The sequence below is a fragment of the Pteropus medius genome, unplaced genomic scaffold, assembly GCF_902729225.1.
Source record: "Pteropus medius unplaced genomic scaffold, Ma_sr-lr_union100, whole genome shotgun sequence".
Taxonomy (NCBI): domain Eukaryota; kingdom Metazoa; phylum Chordata; class Mammalia; order Chiroptera; family Pteropodidae; genus Pteropus; species Pteropus medius.
The window spans coordinates 11,911,716-11,933,643 of record NW_024346667.1 but is presented as its reverse complement, the minus strand read 5'-3'; the positions used below and the strand labels follow the sequence as shown (position 1 = coordinate 11,933,643).

Genomic DNA, 21,928 nt, shown 5'->3' with positions numbered 1-21,928 from the left:
TAGTGTTTTTAAAATCTCCTGCAATTAATTGCAGGCTTGGCGAGTAGCGCACGCTGGACTCCTTCATGTGTAAGCCATGCCTGTGTGTTTGATAACGGGGTGATCTTAAAGAGCAGGCCTCTGTTTTTGTTTTTATAAGTAACCCATTTCCTAAATGCCTAAAATAGCTGGAGGTATTTTAAACAGATGGTCCAAAGTTGATAGGAAAGAAAGTAGAAGTGCGTCTTTCTCGATTTCCATTTTGCCCCACCAAAATGGCAAAAATAATGAATGGTATATACTCTGAACCCGATTTTGTCTAAATGTTTACCTCTAAAGTTGTCTTAGAGTTGGGATTTATATGAGCTGTTTGACTTGATAGAATCAGAAGCCAAAATAAAAGTGCTTCACTTCCTACCTCGTGATAGGGCTTAACAAAATGATTACAGTGTTGTTGAAATAGAGCTTTTGACTTTTAAAGAAAATTAAGTTGTGGTAAAATATGTGGAGCCTACAAAAGCTTATTGCAAAACTTCGGCTGGTAGGTGGTGATGACGTGTTAATATTTTATGTGAGTGGAGCCTTGCCAGGGACCAGGAGAGATTGATGAAGTTCATATTCTTATGATTTTCAAATTCCACAGGGGTCTTGAGCTAGTAGTGAACTAGCTACTCTTCTTGAGTTTCTGACATGGAAGATAATATTTTGATAATGCGACAAATGAATTCTAATTTATGAGGGACATTGAAAAATAAAGCAGTTCTTTAATCACATGAAGATACTGTTCTTACACATCAGTGAGCAGATTACAATAGTATTTCTGTCTAACAGATAAAGTAATGAATATCTAAAATTTTCAGCTTGTGAAATACTAGCTTGTTGAAGCTCACTTAGATTTTTGTTTTTTATTAATTCCCAGTCGTGATCGTTGCACCTGGTTCCTATCTATAAGCTATGTGTCCATGTGTGTCCACAAACCACCTACAGTTCTTTAGTTCGATGTTTGTATTTTCTTCACGTTCACTGCAACCCATGACTGAACGCCCTTGGAGAGTCATGAACTGTGGCTTCTACGCTCACCTAGAATCTTTCGCTTTTATTTCTCTATCAGTTTGTCTAAACGAAAAATAGTGGACAGGCTCATGTTAAATAATAAGAATCATAGCCTCGTGGTCAACGAACTACAGCCTGTAGGCCTGATTATGTCTCAAAAGATTGTTTACATTTTAAAAAAAAAATGTTGAAAAAGAAGAAGAACTACAAAGCAGAGACCATGTGTAGCCCGCAAGGCCTCAAATATTTTCTATTTGGTTCTTTACAAAAACGTTGGCCACCCCTGTCATAGACAGTATCATGTTAAGTGGTGAAGGGAACTGGTTTCTGTGGCTGGACTGTATTGGTTCAAATCCTGTTTTTATTACTTCCGGTATGACCAAGTCACTTAATCTCTCTGTGACCCATTTTCTCACCTATAAATCGGAATAATTACAGTGCCTACCTGTAGGGCTGTGTGAGAACAATGTTAATGTATAAAGTGCTTAGAACAGTGCATGGTACTTAATGAGTGCTCAGTAAGTGTCTATGATGATGATGATGATGATGATGATTGATATTATTGTGGTTGAAAGTTTTTAAAGAACTAGTCTTCGCTTCCACGGGTTAATGTCCAAAAGATCCAAGACCATTTTCTGTTTTCTGCATCAAGAGTGAAGGCCCAATTTCTTTTTAATAGTGGCTGCTTTGCTGAAAACAGAAAAGTCAAGACAGACCCACACTCAAATGTAGAAAAATGCTTGAAAACATAAAACGAAATGCATTTTAAGTGAAGAAAAAGACATTAAATGTGACACTAGGGGAAAAAAAGCAAACCCAAATTCTTTGGTGCACTTTTGAGAACGTGTAAGAAGAAATAAAGGGGGAATGAGAAATATAGAAGAGAGGATATGGTTAGAGAGAGAAAGAAGAGGAACCAAGGATAAGAAAAGTAGGCAGCAGAACAGGAGAAAGATTTAGCTCGAAAGGGAGGCTGGAAGATTCTCCAGGATGTCCAGCGTTAGCATGTCTCCTTTTGTTTGATTATTTTCCATTGCAGAAATAAATTTCCAGCATCATGTGGTTATGTTTCTTGAACACACATTATATGTAAGGCGTGTTTCCTCAGAAAACCTGTCTCGTAGTGTATATACAAAAATCATTGTATTTTGTATATTTATTTTTTAGGCCAAGTTATTTTATTACCTTTAGTCACTTGCCTTAATCATCGTTATCATCATAAAACATTTGTTGGATTCCTAAATACCTTTCTTCATCTTCTATAATACCTCTTTCTTTGCTCCATCTGCTCTTTTACATAGGAGAGGAATAAACTTAGCTGTTTTACAAAATACAGAACAATTTTTTTTTTAAAAAAAGACTTAATGAAGTGTAATTCATTCTTTCTTTTTCCTTCTTTTTTCACCGTCTTGTTTATTCTCTTTATGGATATTGGACTGGAGACGAGTGTGCCAAGATTGGCATTTGATGATACCCAGGGACTAAAGTAATGGCCTCACCCAGTGATTGCACGTTGAAGCTGCACATTGATTACCCATCTCATCTTAGGAGCTGATGGAGATCCTTCGAGAGGACGAGATTGCAGACCTTTCTTTCAGGCCTGCCGCTCCCAGGATCTGATCCTAAGGGCTTGATCATTGTCGCGGCCCATTGGGACTGTGTTGAGAATAATGGTGGCTTCATGTACTAAAATATATTTCATGAGAGTGTAAAAACAATTTCCCACATCCTTTGGGTTGTAGAATACTAAAATCAGTCTTGCTTCTTTACTAGTTTTAGTTTTCCTCCACTAGAATTTAAGTTCGCTGAGGTTGGTGAACTTTGGTATCTTGAACAATTATTCCTCCAGCAGCTAGAACAGTGACACATGTAGTTGCCCAATAAATATTTGTGGAGGAGTGAAGGAATAAATTAAATATAGCTACTCGTTATTTCTACTGAAATATCCTCCCCAGTTACATAGTTACCAGTTGATGTCATTTTAAATGTCCTTATGCTAAGAAGAATATTTTAAATTTTGAATGAATTCTGTTTAATAAATATACAGTTGAATACTTAAAAGGGAAATTGAACATGAAATCTGTTTTCATGAATTAATATCATTGTAGCATTAATGGTGAACAATAAGATTGTTAGATGTACATGACTCAGGCAGATAAGGCCTTTAATTGCAACTCTCAACCCCCCAAAAATGTTTGAGAAGGCTTTTAAAATATTGTTCCCTTTATTCTAAGAGAATAGCACATTAAATACTAACTTTTTAAAAATGATATCCTTTCAAATAGAAATGAACTATAAAATATTATTAACCACTCTGTTATGCTGCGCCCTTTAAAACTGCGCCTTCCATGTACTCTTTCTCAGGATGTGGATGTAAGAACGAAGAGTGAGCTAAGACAGAGGAAAGCACGGCCTGTAGGGGGTAGCAGACCGACCGTGGGAAAGCAGTGTGGAAGATGAATGAATGAAAGCCAGAGACAGACCTGTCAGTACCCATTCCTGGTGAAGGGGAAGGGGAAGGGCGGGGCGGGCAAGCATCCCAGCAGAGTACACCTAGTAAAGGGGAGAGGATTCACAAAATAGGAATTACAATGGGAGGCGTGGGAAGAGCTGGAGATTTGGTCAAGGTCATTGGTGAGGTGAAAATCAGAATCCATTAGGCTTTGACCCCAGCGAGGCGCACCTGGGGGCAGTGATGGGGAGCAAATGTAATCCCGGCCTCTACTTGGGACTGTAGGGGACAACATATTGATGGTCACGATAGTGCAAATGCCCTTTATTGATACTGATTTTAAGCTCTTATACTCCACCTTTAGAGAGTAAAAAAGAAAACAAACAACCCATAGAAAATAGAGGTGGTATGAGAACAGAAAATAAATGTTATCCAACTTGACAGTATAAAAGTACATGCACAGCAGATGAAAATTAGGCTGTGGAAGGACATGGAGGGATAGGATGAAAACTACTGTCCTGAGAAAGTTACACTCTGTAACTGATGGACTAAACCAGCAGTTTAAGGATGCAGCTTGAAGTCCTTCTGGTTGCAGGTCTGGAACTGGTGGTTTCGCTACCCTGCGAGAAAGGAGGGAAGAGACAGTCGGGGAAAGTGAGCCGACTGTTAAGGCAGGATGTCAGTAGTTAACATCTAGAGGTGACGAGTCATGCAAGCATAGCATTTGGAAATACGAGGTGTCTCTTAGTGTTCTGGTAATAAATGCAGACTTTAATTAAGGGACTGCTTAGGGTGCTGTGGGCTGGATTTAGATTAGGATCCTTATATCCTTTGGGCTGGAGGGACAGAGGAGGAAATGATAAATGCTAATTTTAAAAAACGGCACAAGACTAGTGAGCCCTGGGACAATGGCTGAGCGACCACCGGGGGCCCTGTGGCCAGGAAATCAGCAGCCACTGCAAGGAACCAGCAGTTAAAGCCAGAAGAGAGGAAATACATTCACCTCTCCCCACACGCGGAGAAATACAGAGAATAGGTAGGGATGGGGTGAGAGGGTGAGGGGTAGGGGTAACCAAGAATAACCAGTAACCAGTAGGGGGTAACCGCCAAATGAGCCAAAACCAGGACATGCATCTCTTTAGAGTAGAACAGGATGCCTAGGGTGGGTTGTGTTGCCTATAAACTCTTCTGTACAATTTGATGTTTTAACCTCCTGCAGGTATGAATTTAATAGAGCTTTTTAATATAAATACTTTTATTCAGCACTTGTTATTTCATCTAACGTGCTAAGAGTATGGTGGACAGGAGTGATTCAAGCAGAGAGGGTCTCTGTCCTGAAAACACTTATAGTCTACATGGAGAGATAAGATGCTAAGTAAATCAGCAAAAAAAAAAAGCAGCAACCTCCCCTCATAATTGTGGTTAATACTATAAATTTAATTTCTTAGCACACAAAAAGTTAGTGTTGCTTGTATAAACTTAAGTCTTTACTAATGATATGACACTGGTTTTTAAAATACTTTTATTTGGGAGTAGAAACAATTGTGTTGAATAACCTATTTTGCTCTGTTTAACTATAAATACACTACATGCTCCAAATCAGATATACAAATGGAACAGCTGCGTCTTCAATGTTTTGTTCCTTTGTTACTCAATTTAATGAATAATTTGAATAGATTCCAAACCTTTAAATTAGATGTATAAGCATGCTTTAAGAATTATATCATGATGTTAGTGTATTTAAAACTTAGTGATATCATCATCTAAATATAGTAAAGTTTAAGAAAGTCAATTGTTTGAGCTGCTTTGACCTTTATAAATAATTTGGCAGTACAACAGACAAAAGATACAAATTCAGGGATTCATAACTAAGTATATAGAGGGAGAAATTCTCCCTACTTTCCTTCTTCGTGACACAAACCTTGATGATTGGAATAAATCTTTTGAGGTCCTTGGTTGGAATTGGCCTTTCCTTGCTTTTCCAATAGAGATCTGAGCAGTGTCAGAGAAATTGGGAAAAACATTGCAATCATAGCAGTTTTATTCTGTCTTCTGTGATACTTCCTGTGGCTGACAGTTTTGTCCAAAGGGAAAAGGAAAATGAACAGAGGAAGATGGATGTCAACTGTCTCCTCATCCCTCCCGCCTTTCATAGCATTCACATCCCTCTGAGGACAGAAAACGTTAAGTCCTGTGTTCTTGTATCCTGAGCATGTGCTTATTAAAATGAACCTTTGAACATTTCATCCCCCTTGATTGAGGCTATTCTGTTCCCTCCGTGAAGAAGCTGGTGAGGGCTTTTTAAGCTTACATTGCTCACATCTAAGGTGTAGCCATAAATCCCTGGAACTCAACTGCTTTTAGAACCTGTGAGAATTGTCATACGCCTCTACAGAGGGTGTTAAAATTAGTAATTAAGCAAACTGTTTATCTCAGTCTCTTTATCAACATTTTTTGTATGGATTCTCTCATTTGATTTTTAAACAGTTTGGGAGATAGAATTCCTGCTGATACAGGAAGAATTTTATATGATCAAGTACTTAAATATGGAAGAAAATCTCTAAAAGTCGTTTTGCTTATAATAATCATTATTTATTATGCATTCTGATTGTACTAGAAGTTAAGAAATGGAGCCACTGGATCGCCGAAGGCCAGAAACTATGTCTAATACTTGTATTTCCACTTACGGGATCATTTGCTGATGTTTTGTTCAGTGAGTGCAGTTTGTATAACCTTGGCCGACTGTCTTACAAATGTGTGTCACCAGTCACAAGGGAGAGGGAGTCACGTGAGTGGTTGTTTACGTAAGTCAGTAGCAGTGCCTGTCATCTTTGTATTTAAAGAACTGTACATGTCGGTGCAAAACTCTAGTATAACGTGGGCAGCCAGTTTAGAGGAGTCGGCGTTGCTGGTGATGAGATCATAGACAAAACCCACACCCCTTCTAGACAGGAAGATCCCTGTGGAGATAAGCGTTCTTTCTGAGAGGAGTCACCCAGCCACGCCTGCCTCTCGGAACCACTGTCTCTGTCTCCGTTCCACTTTACCTGACTTGGGAGTACTGTGGAAAGGAATCCATAAATTACCGGAATCTTCTTTATGGAAATGACTTTGTTTTTGCTATTCATGCCTAAGACACCTGAAAACCAAAAATAAAGTGGCCAGACCATGTCAACATAGAAACTAGCAGCCGGTAAATTATCTGTCTTCTTAAATATTGAGAAAGCCATATACTACCTAGGTGCAATCTGGAGATGCAGACTTTTCCTTAAAAGGCAATGATCAAAAGTCCAAAGGCGCGCAAAGAGATGGTGAACCTACCTAAGATGACACAAAAGTTTTGTCTTTGGGACAAAAGCGTTTAATAGGAATTCATAAGTTAACTTTTCTATTCTTGAGTGACTGATTTGTAAAATCCAAAACAAGCTCTTTGTGCTTTGTGTTTTGTTACCCTCTGTTCCGTTCTTTTTGTTTTTCCTGATATTTGTAGAGTCTGCCTTTTTTATGTTGTCTCTACTCATAAGGACTCCACTAGGGGGCAGACAAAAGAATGAAGAAGAAAGGAAATCCTTATTAATGCATTGCACTCTCTCTAACGTTACGCTCTGTGTTTTCTGCCCCTTCTGCATACCTTCGGGGGAGATTTTTTTTATTTAGTTGTAAAATAACTAAAATTTTATATAATAGCATCTAAAATGGATTTTAGTACGCTTATTTCTACACCTTAAGCATAAACACATTTATCCAGATTTAATAGTAATTCTTCAGTTAATTCATTGTCATATTTCTTTAGCTTTTCTGGCATGCTTCCACTACTAAACCACTTAATAATGAACACTTAATAATTGTTTATGGATGACTATAATGCTGATCCCTGTAAGGTTAACCATATAGTGTGCATCAAGACTCTCATTCATTCATTCACTGATCCGGTCACCACTTGCTGAGTCCCTACTTTTGGTAAGGCATTGTATGAGTTAAGTTTCGAGAACAGAGCAGTGAAAAGAAAGAACCTAGACAGTTGCCCTGTTAGCCATTCAGGGGAAAGGACTAGGCTGAGAAGAACCGGAAGGGATTGCTGATGGTCACAGTGCTGGATCGTTTTTATTTCTGAATATTCTTTTCGAATTGCTCATAAAGATCAGAATGCCATGTGGGGTTGGTGTGGGGACTTCCGTTGGAAGTGAGAGAGCTAGGCCCTCCTCTTACTCTGTGCCATATCTGGGAGGCTAGGTAAAGATGTGGCGGGAGGGGGTTTGTTTTAAAATTTTTCTTAGTTTTCAATTACAGTTGACATTCAATATCATATTAGTTTCAGGGGTACAGCGTAGTGGTTAGACACCTATATAACTTACGAAGTGATCCCCCGTTAAGTCTAGTACCCCACTGATGCCATACATAGTTATTACAATATTATCGACTATATTCTCTGTGCTGTGCTTACATCTCCATGACTATTTTGTAACTACCAACTTGTATTTCTTAATCCCTTCACCTTTTTGGCTGAGTCCCACAATGCCTCTCCCACCTGTACCCATCAGTTTTTTTCTCTGTATCTATGAGTTTGTTTCTGTTTTGTTTGTTCATTTATTTTGTTTTTTAGATTCCACATATAAGCAAAATCACATGGTATTTGTCTTTCTCTGTCTGACTTATTTCACTTAGCATAATACCCTCTAGGTCCATCCCTGTTGTCGCAAATGGTAAAATTTCATTCCTTTTTTTATGGCCGAGTAACATTCCATTGTATATATGTACCACATCTTCTTTATCCAGTTGTCTGTCGGTGGACACTTGGGTCCTGTTTTCTTACCCATTCAGCTTCTCTGTGTCTTTTATATAGAGCATTTAGCCCCCTTACATTTAATGTAATTATTGCCATTTTATTATTCATATTCTCCTTCTTTTTCTCTTTCTCCTACTCCTCCCCCCACTCCTCCTTCCTTCTTTTCCCTTCTTCCTCCTCCTCCTCTTTCTCCTCCTCCTTGTCCCTTTAACATTTCTTGTAATACTGGTTAGGTAGTGATGAACTCCTTTATTTTTTTTCGTGTCTGGGAAACTTTATCTCTCCTTCGATTCTAGATGATAGCCTTGCTGGGCAGAGCAGTCTTGGTTGCAGGTCTTTGATTTTCATCACTTTGAATTTTTTGTGCCAATCCCTTCTGTCCTTCAAAGTTTCTGTTGAGAAATCAGCCGACAGTCTTGTGGGAGCTCCATCGTGGGTAACTAGCTGCTTTTCTCTTGCTGCTTTTAAGAATCTCTGTCTTTAACCTTTGGCATTTTGATTGTGATATGTCTTGGTGTGGGCCTCTTTGGGTTCATCTTGTTTGCGACTCTCTGTGCTTCCTTCATTTATATGTCTGTTTCCTTTGCCAGGTTAGGGAAGAGTTCTGTCATTATTTATTTATTTTTTTTGCAAATAACTTTTCAATCCCTTGTTCTCTCTCTTCTCCTTCTGGTACCCCTATGATGTGAATGTTGGTACATTTGATATTGTCCCAGAGGTCCCTTAAACTATCCTCATTTTTTCTGGATTCTTTTTTGCTCTTCTGATTGGGTGTTTTCTACTACCTTGTCTTCCAAATTGCTGATTTTATCTTCTGCTTCATCTAATCTACTATTGAGTTCCTCTAATGTAGTCTTCATTTCAGTTATTGTATTCTTCATTTCTGACTGGTTCTTTTTTATGTTTTCTATCTCCATTTTTATATTTCCTATCTCTCTATTGATGTTCTCACTGAATTCATCTATTCGTCCTCTAAGTTTATTGAGCATCCTTATAGCCAGTATTTTGAACTCTGTATATGGTAGATTGGTTGTCTCCATTTTTAGTTCTTTTTCTGGAGGTTTGTTCTTTTCTTTCATTTGAGACATGTTTCTTGGTCTCCTCATTTTGGCTGCCTCCCTCTATTTGTTTCTATGTATTCAGTAGATGTGCTATGCCTCCCAGTTTTTGTAAGGTGGCCTTATGTAATAGGCATCCTGTGGAGCCCAGTGGCACAGTCTTCCTGATCACCTGAGCCAGGTGCTCCAAGGGTGTCTTGTGTGGGTTACGTGTGCCTTCCTGACGTAGTTGAGCCTTGATTGCTGTTGGCACATCAGTGGGTAGAATTGACCCTTAGGCTGACTAGCTATGAGAACTGGTTGTGACTACAGCACACGAGCTGTGGGCTGATCCCACAGAGTGAGATTCACTGCAGCGGGGCTTTGGTGCCCGCCGAGTCTGTCCTTGGGTGTGCTGTTTGTGGAGCTAGTTGGATGGTTCTCTGGTGTGGTCTGAAGCTGGTCACCAGGTGTGTTGGTTCTGGGCCCTCTTGGAAGGGGCTACAGTGCAGGTCCAGGTTAGCTGCTGCCTGTGCCCAGCCCAGGGCCACCTAGTAGAAGCTACAAAGTGATCTGTGCTTGGTCGCTGCCTGTGCTGGGCTTGGAGGTGCCTGGAAGTAGCAATGCTGGGAACCGAGGCCAACTGCCACTTGTGCCGTGTTGGGGCCGTTTAGCAAGAGATACAGGGAACACTGAGGTCAGCCACTGTTTGTTTGGGGTTTGTGGACCTAGCTGAGATTTTGGGGAAGACGATAGCATGGGCCAAGGCCAGCCACTTGTAAGTTACAGTCACCGAAAGAGGTTAGGACCTGTGTGCGAGCTGGATGCGGTAGGTTCTCAGGAAGTCACCAGGTTGGGGCAAATTTGACAGAGACTTGGATTTGATGCCCATCTATTTCTGTGAGCTTCATGGGGAAGAGCTCAACAAAGGAACAAAATGGCAGAGAAAGCTGCTGCTCGAGCCCTCACCCTGAAGTCAGACAGCTCAGTTCCTTCCCATATGTCCCTAGTGCTTTTCGAGCTGCTGCCCCAAGGCTAGAGCTCAGAGCAAGTGTGTCCTTCAGCAAGTCATCAAGTAAGTCTATATATGGGCACTTTAAGAGGAACACCTGGGACTCCAGCAGCTCACCATCTCACCTGGACAGAATCTCCACTGGTTTTCGCAACCAGAAGTTGTGGTGAGTCCGGTGTGGGGCTGAGACCTCTCGGTCCTCATTAGGGACCTCCGCAGCTGAGCTACCCTTCCCAATTCTTAACCGCCACAGGTGGGTGTGGGACCAGCCCATTTGCGTCTCTGCCCCTCCTACCAGCCTCCACGTGGCTTCTTTTTTATATCCTTAGTTATAGGAGTTCGGTTCAATTAGTCCTCTGCTAATTCTCAAAGGTGCTCATTCTGTAATTTAGTTGTAATTCTGATGTGGTCGTGGGAGGAGGTGAGCACAGCATTTACCTACCCCTCCATCTTGACCAGAAGTCACTAAAGATACGGTTTTTATTGTTTCTTGGTTTTTGCTCCACTAAGAATTAGATCTAGTTACCAAAAAGCCTTTACCTCAGCCAAACCTAAGATTTTATCATCTTAATCTTTAAATAAAAATCTCATTGCTTTGCTTTTATGGTCAATTATTCGACAAAATACAGAGGGGTGCTTTTTTTAAAATTCCTTTTGTAAAGCATAGTCAAATTTTAACTAGAGATATTTTGTTTCTCCTGAACTTTCCATCTATTTTTGGAACAAACTATCCTTTGTTCACAAGATAATCTATAAAGAGATTGGCTGATCTTTCATTTTTAAGGTATAGATACTTAAATGCCCAAGAAGTAGAGATATTTATTCTAAGAATGTCTTTATGTTCCAATGCCTAATGTAAATTGAAATAACAAGAATTTTTTCTGGTATAAATCTTATTAGATTCAGTAAGCCATTCTGTATAGCGTGATCTTACAATTATTGGTAAACGAGTAATAGCATTTCTATTGAGAGGGTTATACATATATATAAGTCCCCCCTTATCCTTGGGAGATACATTGCAAGATCCCCAGTGGATTCCTGAACCATGTATATAGTAGCGAACCTTATATAGACTATTTTTTCCCCTGTACATATATACCTTTTCATTTAAAGGAAGCACTTATGGCTTTGACATATGTGAATTGCCATCATCACTACTCTTGCATTTAGGAGATGTTATTAAGTAAAATAAGGGTTATTTGAACACAAGCACTGCGATACCATGACAGTCCATCTGATAACTAAGACAGCTACTAAGTGACTAATGGGTGGGAGTGTGTACAGCATGGAGACTCCGGACAAAGGGATGATTTCATGTCCCAGGCAGGACAAAGTGAGACGGTGTGAGATTTCATCACACGACTCAGAAAGGTGTGCAATTTAAAACTTATGAGTCGTTTACCCCTGGAATTTTCCATTTAATATGTCTCAGATTGTGGTCGACAGCAGGTAACTGAAATCATGGCAAGTGAAACCATGGATAAGGGAGGAACTCTACTATATTTGTTTTAGTTATTATTTGCTTCGAGTATCAATTGTGTGCTGTACCAAATTGGGCAAGGCCTAACAGGACATTCTTTGAGTTAATCAAATATTTTAATTGCTGGAATGTATCTGAGATGCTGTGCTAAGTAAGAAAGCCCATGGTAAATAAATGTCTTGTGTTTTCACAATCATCAAATGTATTTTCTTAATTGGATTTCAGGAAGCATAAAAGTGAGGGCTTCACCTTTCTTTGTATAATTCTACCATGGTAAGCAAGACCTGGAAAAAGTCACAAAATGAATTAGAATTGTTGTCTTCAAAATGGATATACTCTTGTAGCGTTTGGGATGTGGAGACTTTACATATATGTATATATTCCACTCGACTTCCTGTCTGCATTTATTTTTTGCAACGGCATCTACAGATTTAGGAGTGAGGAAGGGGAAAGGGACTGTTACACTGGGGAGTGTATGTGTGGAACAGAAAACAGAGGCAGGATATCCCCCTTCAGGATTTCAAGACGGTCCGATCCTACCACAAAGACTTGGGGGTTTGTGGTTTTCTAGAAGTCCTTTTATCAAATGAGGGAAGAGGTACCATCTTTTCCTTTTCTGCTCACCTTCCCCATTCTAAATCCACCCCTTCTTCACTCTAGTTAAATGATACCAATTATGTATCTAAAGTAAAATACTGAAATGTGAATTTCTGTGGCGAAGTGTGGGATGTCCTGAGGATGTCTCTGAAAACTCAGAGCCAGTCCCTGTACTCTGAACTCAAGGTTTATATTTAGAAGACAGTGTGGATCCTGTATTTTTAAATGCTGTAAACATGTTTGTGTGGTTATTTTTAGCTTCTGCAGACTTTAGTGAACTCCCAAGTTGGCAAGTCGGACACAGTCAGTTGTTGTCTGTTACCTCAGATGCCAGCACTTTGTGAATGACTCTGATTGTCTCACAGGGTTTCTAACATGTTTAAAGCAGATAAGTGTGTAAGTTGTCTTGTGTCAACCGCATGTGATATATCTATATATTATTATATATGCTGCACATATTTCTTTTTTAGCTTTTATGAACCGTATAACTTGGGTAACAGTTTTGTTTGGAGTTCACAGTGAGTCGAGTCCTGCCAAATGGTGCTGTTATTCCTCTGGCAGAAACAGCTAGTCATTTTCTCTTCCTCCCAACCCTTCTCTTCTCATCCTCGAGCATTAAATCATGCATACACAAACCCTTACAGCCGCTGTTATTTTCAATCCATTGTATCTACTTCCTGTTGGTCAAAGGTTATAAGGCTTGGGTAGTGTAGAGGGAGATGGAAAGTTGTTGGGAAAAAGAAAGCTTGCCTCATTTTAGGGCTGACACGCCATCGAATGGGCAAGAAAACACTGGATGTGTTGAAAACAAAAGGAGGTAAATGGCCAACAGCTTTTCTTGTATGATGAGATTATTACCTGTACATTCTGTGAATGAAAATGCATTTTTCCCCCAAAGAATCGTGTTTCGCAAAAAGTGTGACAGCCCCCTCTGCCGTGGAGGCGAAGGGGAGGTCAGCAGAGGCAGCAGCGCTGGGGCAGAGTCTCCTACAGTCCCATCAAAGATCTTGATTTCACGATCTGTGGAGCGATTCTTTGTCTCGTGTTTGACTTTGTACTGAGTTCTCCTTTTTCGATGAGGTTCTGCTTCCTTGCATCTTGAACTTAATGTGTTTTATACTCAGTGACTCCAGAATGCATAATTTCTCTTTGGAAGTATGACTTTCTAAGGAAACCTGTCATTGCCACCTATGTTTTGTTCCGGGAGCTTTAGACTGAGTTTTATGTTTGGAAGAAAACTATACGCAGCATTACTTTGACTGATCGCATGTAAATGTAATTATGGAAATTTGGAATCTGTTTTTGCAACACTTCAGTGCTTTTCCTTTTGTTCTTCAGGTGTCAGTGTTGTTTTTGAACACTGGTCCAAATCTCAGCGTATCAGTGTTTTACTTTATTGTAAATTATGAATGTTCAATAAGAGAGTTAGAGGAGAAAATGAGAACGTCTTTGTATGCTTTGTTGGAAACTCGAAACGCTAGCTCTACCCCAGAATTATTTTGGATTGGATAGCTGAACAGAAAGAGAGTTCGGAAATTCATTGGTTTTATGGAAGATAAATTTTTATTTAAAAAATTCCAGATTGTTATTAGTGTAATGTTATTTTTTTTTTAAATCTGTATTTAAACAAACACGTTCTTTTCCAAAAAACAGTAATTACAACAGCATAGGTAACATGGATTTGTGGGACAGAGTTTGTGGAACACAGTAAATAAGGAAATAGGTTCACATAATTGTTAGTGTCTCAGGCACAACAGCTTACATACAGTAGCACTACACAATTTAAACATTAATTTTATTTTGTATTTTCTTATCATTTAGAGCCACAGTTCTTTAATAATTGGTAATGCTTCTTTCTCAAGTCAAAGAAATGGCCTTTAAAAACTGCACTGCCCATGTGATTGCTCGGCCACTTGTGGCTAAATTAAATTTAATAAATTAGTAAATCAATTCCAGCTGCTTTTCAAGTTCTCTATAGCCACATGTAGCTAGTGGCTACTGTGATGATCAGCACAACCATTTCCAACATTGCGACTTCCTACTACTTAAAGAAAAATATTTAAGTGAAGTTCTCACATCTTGTTCTTCAGTTAAACATGAACTTTCATACTATATTTCATAGCACGTGGCATTTTGCCTTAATTCTCTCAAATGACATTACATTCTACCCACAGAGACTGGAATGTCACAACACACACAAAATGCTGAATATGTATATATATGTTGTATATATATGAATATATATGTATCAGAATCTTTAGAGAGAGAATATATAACTATGTGTGTATAAATATATTAATATAAATGATGTTTTATAACTAAAATATGTAGACATTCTTATAATGCTGTAGGCACTATCTGAAGTTGTGAGTTCCTAATATTAGCATATTGGCATGGTTTCATATCGACTTGTTCTTTGATTAAGTTTCACTTTTCGTTGACTGAACCTCATAGGGGTGGAGATTTGATAGGATTTATGGCTGAACTCTTACAGCGATAAGAAGGCCTACTGTTGGTTTGGCGTGTCATCCATTTTTGTGAAGACTAAGTTAGTGAAGAACAGAGATAGAATCATCTGAGTCGCCAGGAGACATTCATTTATTTGTTCATTCATTCAGGTAACACACATGCCTTTTAAGCCACCAAGTCCTTGAAATCTCTACACTAGGCTAAGCACTTAGAGAGGAATAAGACAGGGTCTTGGGGGGGACTGATTGCCATGCGGGAGGAAAGTAGTCTGATGCAGGTTTGCACAAAGTGCTGTGGACACCTGGTGGAACAGTCAGCTCTACCTTGCACAGGTGACAGGGAAGCCAGAAAATATGGGAAAGAAGACATGGCTAGTATTCCTCCTCACCAGATCCCATCTACTCCAAATGGAAAAGATTAGTTCTTTGCCAAAATCTCTCAGTATTTTGGAAATTTTGCACCCCATCAGGGGAAAAAAAATCTTTAGAATACCATTCCAAAGTGTCATTTTAATGAATATGTAAGACGCCTTTATGACAATATATCATAACGTATTTACTCAGTTGCCTGTTGTCACTGATCATCGGATTTGCTGGGGACTGAGCTATTTCCCAGGAGGTGGAACTTTCATTGCTGAAACCAAGACAGTTCTGGGAAAACTGGCGTGATTGGTCACCCTACTGAATGCTACTGAATGTTCAGATTGTGTCAAATATTTACTAATATACACAAGACTGAGTTGAGTATTTTGGCACCTACATATTTACCTGCATTTTGCATTTCTTTAGGTGAGCTTCCTAGAAATAGAATTAATGGTTCAAGGAAAGGACTCTGGGCATGTTCGGGGCTCATGACAATGCTCACAGCCCTTTATTGCACTTGTACTGTATACATTTGGATTGGTACGAGTCTGCCTGAATATTTATGCCACTTCTGCCCCCACAGGTGCTTAGGCGGGTAGATACGCAGAAGACAGAGCCAGGTACACTTTATGCTCTATCACTAGCTGCAGCTCCCATTCTAAGCCTCTAACTGGCCAGATTGCATATGACTCCAGCTACCTTCTGTCTAGGCCAGAGGCGGGCCAAAGCCGATTCCAAGAGATGGCGTGGATTCCCCAACCCCAGTTTCCTGTGACCACATGTATACTCACTGACTCTTACTGTACATGGTAGTAAGGAAAGGGTGACATTAGATAAAACCCAAGGCAGGGGGTCTTTCTTCCCAGTACAGGTTTGGCTTCGCCTCGCTCCAGTCACACAGGACTTTGTAAACCAGGCTCCTGCCGCCTTTCAGCCTCCTCCTGGCCAGGGCAAAGCAGCCTGACACCCCGTTTAGAGTGTGCCCCCACACCCCTGACCATTGAGAATTTCGATGAGCTATGACCTAGTGTAAAAATACAAGTGAAAATATACACAACCTGCCCCACGGTGCCATACTGAGAGTTAATGCCGGGAGGTGACCTGTTTCTCTGTGGGACTTTCGTAACTCAGTTTCCCTGGTTGGGGTCCAAGGGCCTCACACCAAACTGTTCTTCGCAGTAAGAAGCATCCAAGCCCAGTCCTGTTTCAGGCATTCTAATGTGTGCCACAGGAGACTTGTGAGCCCTTGAACCTGCGGATGATGTTCATGTGCCTTTTTCTAAGAAAAGTTTTCATCGCTTTTATCAGAGTCTCAAAAGAAATTCATGACCCAGAAAAGGTGTAAGAACTATGTACTTTGTGTTTATTAAATATGAGGGAGTGTTTGTCATTGCTTTTCTGTTTGTTTTCTGTAGGATTTATTCCAGGCTTTTGGGGTGGACATCAGTTTAGCAGTGATCTCAACAAGTAAATTATATGCACTGTTAAGTAATCATTTTAAATTCCCTGAATTTTCTCTCCCAGCTGCTATAGGATTTTTAAGTTAATTTGTTTTTTTTGGTTGTTGTTGTTGTCGTTGTTAGTTTTGCTATTATGAAACTGTTTCAGGTCCAGCTAATTTGTTTTTGTCCAGGCCATGTATGTAAACTCCTATTTAAAAGGTTTGTGAAACAGTTGTTAGCCTACATCTGGGCTTTGTTCTGCATTATTTTTGGTGTATTCTTTTGTTTATATTACTAAGCTAAAGTTAGCACAGATCATACTAGGCTAGAAAATGGTGACAATAGTTTGAAAACAGGAAATTTTAGGCTTGTGTGTGTTCGGAACAGATGATCATAATGATAGAGCTGGTGGAGTGGAGACTTCCACCAAACCTGTTTTTTCCTTATTTTGCTCGATGAGAAAAGATGGTGCTTCCTGGAAAACAACTCAAGTATTTTAAAGCAAAGAATTTTCTTTTTTTTCCCTGTTTCATGGTAATTTGTTTATCTTTATAGTAGTTACCTTGGTAGTATTATTATGGAAACTTAATATTTTTAATGGGCGATTCCCGCAGTGCTTTTTTAGGTATGGAAATATCTAAGTATATTACCATTTACTGACACGGTTTGTAAAGAAAATTAAAGTAGAATGAATATTATAACGACCGAACTTTATGGGAAGAAGAGGAGAAATTTGTTCTTCTATTTTAAGTGCTCCCAACTTTCTTTTTTTTTTTTTAACCCCCAAAATTCCAGTCTTTGAAACAAAGTAGTTATACTCTGTTTGTCTAAACTATTTCCTGACTAAGGCTCCTTCCAGATGTATCCTGGAATTCTATATTTAAAAGAAAGCTTAAATTCATTTTTCAGTTGCAGAGTAAAAAGAAGAGTGTGCATTTCCATACGTACATTAACTTTGTTTTGTGAACATCATTCCTAGATTTTAGAAAATTAAAAGACTTTTTTAGAGCATTTTTAGGCATAAGCTTTTTAAACTCATAGTATTTTTTTTAATTATAAGAGTAATAAATGGAAGCTCCTTGAAAAATCAGAATATAAAAAAGCATATAAAATAAAAATATAAAACTTGTCTGACCCTCCCATCCCTATTCCTGGAATTACCACATTAAATATTTCTGGTATTATCTCCTTCTAAACTTGTTTCTCAAAGCATGGTGTGTGTGTGTTTTGTGTGTACAAAAATAAATCATTTCAGACAAGTGGAAAATCATATAGCATATGTACAGTTTTGCTTTTCTTCGGTTAACAATTATCTTGTTTGTATTTTTCACATATACGGGTCAATCTTGCTTTTTAAAAGCTGGCATCAATTTATTATTGTATAGATGTCTCATTATTTAAATTTAACCTTACCCTGCTGACGAAATTTAGATTAAAACCTATCTTATTAAAAACAGCATTTAAAAAGAATTAAAATTATTTCTTCAATTAAAATAATTAATTAATTAATTTTAAAAATGAAATAAAAATAAAATGAAATAGGATTTAAGTTTTAAAAAAAATAAAAACAGCATTTTTATCTTGGCAGACACGTATCTTCAACCCTAACATTATACAGATTTCTGAGATTATACATAAATTTTGCATTCTAAAGAATTCTCAGTAATGGTCTTCTTTCCTTGAATATCAGTTGTGAAATACCTTTTAAGAGATTTCAAAATTAAAAAGTTCCACTGCACTTTCTTTCCCAGTTCTCTAGGATATTATAGGGTCAGTAAAATTGCAGTGGTGCTGTTTCATGATGGAAGGGCTGTTGGTTCAAGAATATAGAAGTGCTGATCTTCTTCAGGTTACCAGATCAAGGTCAACTCTAGGGTTCAGCAGCTAGCCGCCTAAATACAATAGTCATCAGAGTTCTTTCTGAAGTGTTGTAAGACTTGTTAAGGGGCTACATAGGGACCTGTATGCTAGAGCTCCAAAGAGCTGGAGCAGGTAGGTGCATTAACCCTGGGGGAGATGGGGGGAGTTGAGGAAAGCTTCAGAGAAGAAATCTTGAGCTAGGTCTTGAAGAGTGAGTAGGTTGCTCTTTGGATGAGAGAGATAGGATGTGTTAGATTAAAAACAAAGCAACAAAATGCAAAGCCATGGAGGAGGGAACGAACCACGTGGGTGCTCGCTGCAGCCATCTCTGGTGGTGAGAGGAGATTGGAGAGGTGAGGTGGGCAACTATGGTTTTGAAGAACCTTTTACACCATCCTGTGAAAGGCGTAATGACAGCTCTGGACTTCTCTTTCCTTTCTTTGAGATCCCTTCATTTAAGTCTACTGGCTCTCCACGATCATTCCGATGAACAGAAAACGTTAAAAGCATCCCATCCAAGCTTTGAGGGCTTCACAATGTGTGGAGTGCTGTCTCAGATACAAAAAGATATAAGCAATGGGCTTGGCTTTCCAGGAACTTTGATGTCTAGTTGGGAAGATAATTCACAAACATTTGGAATACTTGGAAATGTACATAGTATAAAATAACAGGTGTTTTCAAACTGTCCGTAGCAAAGCAAGAAACATTTCAGGGCAGTAACCAATAGGGTGCTCAGAGTTCAGAGGGAAGGTGTGGTGAGGAAAGGGGAAGGTTTGTATGGAATCTTGAAGAATGGGTGAGGTTTCCAGCAGTAGAAAGGAGTTCAGACATTCACCAGTGGGATAAATATTGTGAACGAAAATAAGGAGGGGGATACAAACCACACTGGGAAGAACAGAAGGCATGAGAAGATAGATAATTAGACATATGCTTGAAAGGACCTCTGTTTTGTTTTGTTTTGTTTTGTTTTTAATTCTATTTAAAGGAACATCCTAATTCTGTCTATCGATTGGATGGTGGTGCACAGTCTTGGTGGCACAGTAGGATCACCTCTTGAGCACTTAAAGCAACCTGTGTCCAGGACAAGCCTGGACCCCCAGACTGTAATACAGTGGATCAGATAAGGCCCTGGGCATCAATTTTTTTTTTTTTTAAAAAAGTACTCCAGATATTTGTTATGGCCAGTTAGAGTTGAGAATCACTGGACCACCCAGATGTCTTTTTTTTTACCCACCATACATTGGCTATTTCTTCAATAATTAGTTCTAACAGTAAAGGTACAGGGAAAGGATTAGGGGGTCTTGGCAAGTGTTACCCCAGGCATGTTTTCCATCAGTGATACCATAGAGACTCAGAAAACAAATGTGCAGCAATACCATGTTTTTCTTTATTACTGAGCCCATTGGCCATTTAAGCAAATTAGGCATATTTTGTGAATTTGTTAATATTGTAGCAGGTGATGGTTTGGAGCTAATCCAGATTGAATTTTTTTTCTTCCCACTATGGAAGATCTATATAAGTAGGATGGTACTACATCCATACCTTCTTGCCAATATATACATACACACCCATACTCTGTAAGGGTGTGGGATAAACCTATCTTAAGATCTTCCTTCAGTGCGACAAGACTATCTTCAGTTTAATGTACACAATTTGCTTAACTACAGAAAGTATTTCGAAGAACAACTTCTTTAAAATGAAGTTTAAAATACCCCTTATATCCGTAGAGGTTTATTATTATTTTTATTCTTAATTTATGGTTTATACACCTCTACCTTGCTTGACAGTTCTTGTCAGCCAAATTACAAATGGGCTGGGCAGACTGCAGTCATGTCATTATCCCCACAAAGCGTAGATAGTGCGAGACCTTCCATATTTTTATCCTTGCCTCTTTGATTGGCATGTTCAGCAGACATTGACTGAGCACCTCCTTGGGACTAGGCAACAGGAAAAGAAAGATGAAAGTTGAAAAGACGGGTCCAGCCCTCAAGAAACTGACTTGTAGGGATGTCAAACACCATAACTAGGAATGAGTTGGAAACAGAGGGAGAACTTGGAGGGGCCTGCTCAGGGATCAGGGATGCTTCCCAGAAGTGGTCTGAGCTGATTCTAGGAGGTGGTTTATGTGCTCAAGGGCAACATGTGTCAAGGCCCGTGGGAGTACAGAAGCGGAGTGTTAGGGGAACTGCAAGCATTTCGCATGTGGTTGGAAGGCAGAGGCAAGAAGCAAAGCTCAAGAGAGGCCTGGACGGACCCTTGTGCCCTGCCAAAGGGTTGGGCTTTGTCCTGCAGGCATGAGGCTGAACATAGGGAATGGGTACATTGCAGTGGAGGTACTCCAACATTATGAATATTTAGCTTAGTAATCCGATCGAAATGTATTTCTACTGGGATCGAGGACTATTCATGCTGTTCTGTTTTGATGCTAATGTAGCCAAAGTTAATCTGGAAACCCTGAAATGCGACACTGGTGTCAGAGTATGGTGCTTTTAAACTACTTTAAAATGCAGACCCGCTGATGAAGTCTTATTACTGCATCACTTATTCAACTTAAAATTGCAGTGGCTAATGCCTATAAGACATGACAACAACACAAATCTTTGCGCAGTTTTTCTAAGCAAACCAGCTCGTCGGATAATTTTTCACATGAATTTTGTTGAAAATTGCTTTGAGTGCTTGGTTTTGAAGGTTTCCAGAAAACTTGTCTCTTTTGTCTTTTACTGCTCTGCGGGATTGGTGAGGCAGTGTGCAGCTTTCTCTGGGGCTACCAAGGCAGCAAGAATAAAAATAGGGCAAACTTTAAGAATCCCAGATATTTTCAGATAACAAAGACTGATTTATGTGCGCCCATTTTGTGCTCTGACAAAACACAGAGGAGCTTTTGTGCTGTGATTAGCAAGGGTGCTGATGTCAGTTCTCTTGTCGAGCATCAAGCTTTATTCTGTGGCTAAATTGTGCTTTGTACCATAATCCAGAGGACCTTTGTATCTGCCTTATTAAAGTGTGTAGTTTATGTAATTGCTTTTGTTTTCCAGTTTATTCTGTGCCAGATTCAATGAGAGTGACTCATTTTATGACTGAGACAAACATTCACATTTGGACCATGTTAAAAATAAATAAATAAGTGGCAGGTGCTGCTTGGCTAAATTCTGTGTTTTAATGCTGTAATTTCCTGCTGTAAAGGGTTTATCTCTTATATTATGTCTACTCAGGCCTCTGTAATCACTAGCCGAATCTATCTAGTGCACCTTACTTCATTGCTACTCATTTCTTGGCTATTTATTTTGGTTTCCAAGGGCCTTTTAAATTTTAACAATGTCATTTCAACAAGGAAGCAATAAAATGGATGGGGAAGCCACGGTTAACCAGAGACAAAGAATGACACATGAGCTATAGCAA

General features: G+C 39.2%; 1 protein-coding gene across 6 annotated transcripts in view; it reads left to right on the top strand.

Moving 5' to 3' along the window:
* The window catches only part of GAB1 (GRB2 associated binding protein 1), a 109,847-nt gene that overhangs the window by 48,979 nt on the left and 38,940 nt on the right, over window positions 1-21,928 (top strand). The window contains exon 1 of one of the 6 annotated variants that reach the window (XM_039876060.1): window positions 3,482-3,517. The exons of the other annotated variants lie outside the window; for them this stretch is intronic. Within the exon in view, the coding sequence (XP_039731994.1) occupies window positions 3,497-3,517 (21 nt within the window). The 5' untranslated portion in view covers window positions 3,482-3,496. Of the gene's footprint in view, window positions 1-3,481; window positions 3,518-21,928 lie in introns of those variants that run through there. 6 annotated transcript variants of the gene reach the window in all.